The following is a 6573-nucleotide window of genomic DNA, read 5'->3' on the forward strand; positions in this document are numbered from 1 at the left end:
ACATGCCTGTATTTAGACCTCTATAAATACCCTTTGTCTCCTAGTTCTTTCCTTTATTTCCTTTTACTTTGCTTTTGTCCCACTATCATGCTCTACCTTCATTTGGGTTTCAGTAATTTCTCTTGGTTACATTCTCTCGGTTACATCGGTTACAGTAATTTCTCTCGGTTACTATCTTGCTGAATCCCTACCAGGCCTCTCACACCCTCCTTGCCACTAATTTTGGATCACTTGTTACTCCCCTGTCCCTGGGTTGGTCAACACCACCACCTTACCCCAGCCTCCCCCTCTCCCATGTCCCCCTGAACCATCGGTCCCATTGTTTTCTCCTCCAGACTGTTCATCCAGCCTATCTTATCTAGATAGATCTGCAGAGATAATAATATGCACCAAAAAAACAAGGCATAGCAAGACAACGAGACAAAAGAGAACACAACGATGACAACAAAAAAAACCAATGACCCTTAAAAGAATGAGTGAATTAAAATAAAAAAAGAAAAAATTTTAAAAAGAAAGAAAAACCTGTAAATAGACCAAGGTCTGATTTTTGACCTCTAGGCATGTCCTCCAGTCTTTTTCTGCATTGCATTCTCATCATAAGTGATTTATTCTAAGCATTGTGTTAACTATTTCTGGGCTTTGTCCATGTGACTGATGTGTGAAATTGATAAAAACATTAATGGGTTTTGAAGCATTTCAATAGAATGGGATTTAGATTTTTTTTTAAATGGCGTTCTCCCATCACTTGATTTGATTCAGTTTGGGGTGTGCGTGTGTGAGAAGCATTTTCGCCCAGCCTCCTATAAATGAGACACTGTCTTTCATGTGCTATTAAAAGTTGGACCTTGTGACTAATGACTATATTTTTCTTTTAGAGAAGCCAGAGGGGCCCAGAGTCTGGCTTCGGGTAGAAAATAGCCACCAAGGAGCTATCCAGAATCATTTTTAGTGCTTTAATTTTGGTAAGCCCAAACTCTTGAAGCAGATTGTTTGTCTGATTTGTTGCTGAGACAAGTGAGGACCCCACTGGCAGAGCAGAGGTAGAGAGCTCTTTAGAAAGGCTCTCCCTGAGGTAAGCATTTCTCCTGGAAGCTTTGCTCTTTGATTTTCAGAAACATGTTTCCATCTTTATCACTGTTGTTAGGACTACAACTAATGGGTATACGTGTAATTGTTGATAGATAATTGATATGTTAATGCTAAAATTGCTACTCTTTTTTTTCTTTAACATTTTCAAAAGACAGAAGATCCATCCTGACGTCCCAGGAGAATGCTACACTTTTCCTCCCCATCGAAGGAGCCTTGGCAATTAAGGGGTAACATTTTGCATGAAAATTACCGGAAGATTTTTTTTCTTGTTATCTCTTTGAGCCCTTCTATGAAGAATTAATAAGAGGTTGAATGTGCGCATGGTTAAAATGGATCATCTTAAAGGACTGAAGTTCCAAAAATACATCAGCAGGACCAGACAGGTTTGACCTAATGAGATTTCTATTTTCGCCTGACTTCTGGAACTCTGAATAAACTAAAGCAAACGATGCAAGGTCCTGCTAGGGAGATTTCTCTTCTGAAACAGCCCATCCACATACCTTGTTTTTTCTTGTGCGGATCATTTGGGAAGAGTGTGCTTAGTCATCAATTTCCTAAAGAATAAAACGATAAGGCACTTGGCAACATCTCACCTGGGAAGTGGGATCCAAAGCAAACATCAGAATCCTACTGGAAAGTGGGTTTCGGTAAAGAAGCAGACACCAGGAAGGAGGAAGAGAAAGGTCCGCACGAGCGCTGGCTGAGATGGCAGAAGGTCCTGGGGAGGCCTCCACTCTGCCCATCACAGCAAAGAAAAAGAAAAGCCTGTCCATCGAGGAAAAGATTGACATCATCAACGCTGTGGAAAGTGGCAAGAAGAAAGCAGAGATTGCAGCTGAATATGGAATAAAGAAAAATTCTTTGTCTTCTATCATGAAGAATAAAGACAAGGTTCTAGAAGCTTTTGAATCTCTGAGATTTGACCCAAAGAGAAAAAGGCTGAGGACTGCTTTTTACACCGATCTGGAAGAGGCATTAATGAGGTGGTATCGAATTGCGCAATGTCTGAATGTGCCCGTTAATGGTCCAATGCTGCGTCTCAAAGCTAATGATTTTGCCCAGAAACTGGGCCATAATGATTTCAAGTGCAGCAATGGTTGGCTGGATCGCTTTAAATCTAGGTATGGCTTAGTATTCAGAGCTCAGCCTGTAGACCCTACAGCCGCACCCGCAGACCCTTCGGTTGTCTGGTGTCAAAATGTACTTCCTTATTATTTAAGTGATTACCGTCCTAAAAATGTGTTTAATATAAAAGAGACTGGGTTGCTCTATCGAATGTTACCTACAAATACATTTGCATTTAAAGGAGAAACCTGCTCGGTTGGAAAACTGTGCAAAGACAGAGTGACTCTGGTGGTCGGGGCAAACGTGGACGGCTCGGAGAAGCTGCCTTTGCTCATCATTGGGAAACGCAGGAATCCACAGTGTTTCACAGGGATTAAATCCTTGCCTGTGCATTATGAAGCCAACAGAATGGCCTGGATGACCGCAGACGTGTTTGAGCAATGGATGCGGAAGCTTGATGAGAAATTCCAAGCCGAACACCGAAGAGTGGTGGTTTTTGTCGATTCTTCTCCTGCACACCCAGAGGTAACAAACCTTAAATCCATTGAGTTAGCATTCCTTCCGACATGTTTGTCTTCCAAATTTATAGCTATGAACCAAGGTGTTATCAAAAGCCTTAAGATCAAATACCGACATTGTCTTGTCAAGAAATTTTTAAGCTCTGTGGAAGGTGGCAAGGAATTCACATTCTCCCTGCTAGATGCAGTCGATACTTTGCATCTCTGTTGGAGGAGCGTCACCCCAGAGACGATTCTGAAGAGCTACGAAAAGGCAGGATTCCAATCTCAAAAGGGAGACGGTGACACCTCAGAGGCAGAGACGGACACCGGTCTTGATATGGTTGCCCACGCGCTCGCGGCAGGAGTAGAATTTCCTGAAGGTATCTCCATCGAAGAGTATGCTGCCCTGGATGATGATTTGAAGACATGTGAAGCAGCATCCAATGAGGAGGTGGCCAGAGAAGGTAAATCAGAAGAAAGTGCATCTTATACTTCTGACGAAGAGGAAGACCGTGGTGCTCCGGGAACTGAACTCACACTGCCATCAGAAACGGAGGCAGTAACTGCTTTGGAGACCCTTAAAAGATTTCTTAGAAGTCAAGCTATGAATGATGTGCTTCATAATTCTTTAGCAGACCTTGAAAATTTTATCAACTCTTTATCATCTAAATAATTATTTTGTGGATGAGATCTGAAAAGTACTAGATTCTCCTGGTGTGTTTTATTATATAAGGTATATAAAGGGGAAATACCACTTAAATATAAACACTGAGAAACTTGTAATCTTTGGCTTCATTTAAAAATCCATGGTCTGAATAGGAAAGTTCCTTGGTGTGTGTGTATATATATGCTAAAAATAGCTCCCCAGATAGCTAATTCATACAAATTGGATTGGTGGGTTCTATTATTTTCTTAAATTCAGATCCTGGTGTATAATGTTTTATCTACCTGTGCTAGATAAAGACATATATATGCCATGTATATTCTTACTAGACTCTTATGTATTAAGGTCATTTGAATCTTCCAAATAAGAAAAAAGGTAGAACATACTGAAAATAAGATCTGGCCTAACTATATGCCAAAATGATTAAATTTATATCTCAGTATTTCAGTTACCTCTATATAAGGTTAAATGGAAAACTTTGACTCTATCATGCTTTTTTTGTCATAAATTCTTCCTAAATTTTTTTTTCGTGTGTGAATATGTGTGTGTTGAATAGTAAGACACATTGCTAAAATATTTATAAAGGTGACATTTATATTTTAGTAAGATTATTCTTTTAAAGTAAATATAAAATATGCATATGCAGTTATTTTTAAACAACACATGTGGTTTCTATGTATTTTCTAATTTCATCGGCTTAAAATTTTAATCTAAAGAATTATTTTCTTGATTTTGCCTTTTTTTTTTTTAGGACAAGCAATGTCCTTGTTGCTTAATCTCCCCCTCCACCCCTTTGGAGGTGACATTAGAGATTAAATTTCAGTTTGAGAAGTTCGTATCTGTAGGATGTTCCAAAATCTCATATGAAATTATTTCATCTCAATCTAGAAAATAGTCTCTAAGCACTAGAAACATATGCCAATGAGATATTTTTCATTGTTAAATTTTAACTAATATGCTTGTTTAATTTATTACAGTTCATATAGAGTCCCTTTGAAAAATGTTTTAACAAAATGGAAAACTTTATGCAGATTGCTTTGGCTATAAAGTATATAAATCTACCAACAGAAGACACATTTGGAAGGAAATGTTTATAGGAAGCATTTTTATTATTTCCCGCTTTTGATTTAGTCTGCTTTTGAGATTTAATAATATATGCCTTTTAAAACGCAGTAAAACTAAGAAACCTCATTAAGAATGAAATATGGATTACATTTAATCAAAAGTATTTTATTAATGATTTACCTAAATTTTTAATTTGTTCAAGGACCTACAGAGCTCTTAAGAACCTCATCGTAACTGTGTGCCTGGTATATATTGGAACCTCCACAAATGTTTTTTTTTCACCATTCTGCTATCAAGTATTTTTAATCTAATTATTGTAGATATTCCATGCCATAAAAATTACCATCTCCATGTTTACACATGGTCCTAAAGCCAAGAAAGATTGAATGAGTTAGTTAAAATCTCAGAGCCAAAACAAACACACAGTGGTTTCAGTGGTTCCCTGGGCACCTAGACTTGCGTTCTTCTAACTATATAGCATAATACTCAGTGATCACAGTGCAGTGGGTTGAGCACCAGCTGCTAACTGGATGGTTGGCAGTTCAAATCCATAAGCCTCTCAGGGCTGGGGTGAGAGGTAGAGAGGTGAGGGCTGAATTCCATCTGCTTCTGTATAAGCTTACAATTTACTTTTTGTCCTACAGGAAGTGGGAAGCAATTCAATGGCAGTGGGCTTCTTATATATATACTAGGATTAATTGTTTTTTCCCAATGTTTTTTTCCTTTGGGTTTAGGGTCCTGAGAGCAAAGTGTTTCAGATAATATTCTGGGTTCTTATCTATCTATAAGGTCTCTCTTTAGGAAACTATTAATAATGAAATACTAGACTGCCATCTGATGGAGTAATTCAGATATCTGAGTTTAGTTCTATTGAAAATTATGAAAACTAGTTTAATGTTTCCAAAGTGTGCAAAACGCCCACTCTTTCTTCCCCTTGATAGGACCTATTTCTTATAAGTACTTCTTGAAGAAGCAAAACAAACTCCAAATCAAATAAAACCACTAATCAATTCTGACTCATAGTGACCCTATGGAACAGGGTAGAACTGCCTGTGTAAATTTTCAAGACTGTAACCCTTTATAGGTGTAGAAAGCCTCATCTTTTTCCCTCAAATCAACTGGTAATTTTGAACTGCTTACCTTGCAGTTAATAGCTTAACATGTAACCACTGTGCCACCAGGGCTATGAAAAAGATGCCTGTAGATTGAAACTCAATGAGAAACTTTAAGTTGTTAATATTGTATACTTTCTGGGTAGGATGCAAGACACTAGATTGAAACAATTTTTTGAACAAAAAATGTTAAACAGACTTTTCCTAGAAACGTAGATCATCACTACTGTGTATCTCACTCCTGCTACATCATCTCTTTTTGACGTCTAGACAGTGGGACTGACTGTCACTCTGCTCTTCAAAATACAACTTGGTTTACAATCTGCCCTTAATTCAGCATTATTTCTACCTTGCTCTTAGCTTATACTTTCCTACTGTTTAACTTATGTTTTGCATCTTTCTACTTCATCAAGCAACAGATCTTACATTGGATTTGGACATCGTTTCACCGACAAATCGGGAAAGCCTTGGTTGAGGATAAAGTAGGCCAAAGTGAATCAAGGCCCATGGGTTTCATGTTGCCTACCCATCTTCTCATTTGGGCCTGAGATCAAATTTAAACACTTTCTCTGTATACAAAGCAGAATCGTTGGGAGGTGGGGGGTGCAGAGAGTGAGAGTTGGTTTCGACCTTTCTAAGCAACTGCCTCAGAGGTCAAAAGAGGCTCTTTTCAGTTGTTGGTCCAATAGGGACCCAGGTCTGTGGGGACTGTCAGTGCCACACATCTGAATCCACTACAGGCTGCTGCTTTGTTGTCCCGGGTTGCTGAGACAAGACCTTATTAATAGGAGAGAGGCCTACCTCGGGAGAACAATAGGTTCTCAGAAAATGTCCTAATGGGATCAATTAAATCTAACCCTGGGTCTGGATTCCCTTTATGTATTGATTTCTTCCAATCTCAATGTCTTTTATCCTTAAAATAAAGTTAATACTATTTCATTTGAAATTATTATGTGCATTTAGCAAACTCAAAAATGTTCCACAACAATAAAGAAGTACTAAAAAAAAACGCCTCTGTGTGACTGCTTCCCACATGTGCCCAGATATTAGCCACACAGTCACTAAATGTCAATGACGA

The 6573-nt window shown here is 38.4% G+C and overlaps 1 protein-coding gene across 1 annotated transcript; it reads left to right on the forward strand.

Moving 5' to 3' along the window:
* Positions 1-1314: 1314 nt before the first annotated feature.
* TIGD4 (tigger transposable element derived 4) lies at positions 1315-3477 on the forward strand. The gene has a single exon (XM_004708764.2). The coding sequence runs from the start codon at positions 1795-1797 to the stop codon at positions 3325-3327; it is 1533 nt and encodes a 510-aa protein (XP_004708821.1). The 5' UTR covers positions 1315-1794; the 3' UTR covers positions 3328-3477.
* Positions 3478-6573: the final 3096 nt, after the last annotated feature.

The sequence above is a fragment of the Echinops telfairi genome, unplaced genomic scaffold (genome assembly GCF_000313985.2).
Source record: "Echinops telfairi isolate 266 unplaced genomic scaffold, ASM31398v2 ScPeMD7_5868;HRSCAF=6743_1, whole genome shotgun sequence".
NCBI lineage: Eukaryota > Metazoa > Chordata > Mammalia > Afrosoricida > Tenrecidae > Echinops > Echinops telfairi.

Bases quoted from the DNA above. Each gene is read 5' to 3' on its own strand.
- TIGD4 (XM_004708764.2), top strand. From the start codon at position 1,795: ATGGCAGAAGGTCCTGGGGAGGCCTCCACTCTGCCCATCACAGCAAAG.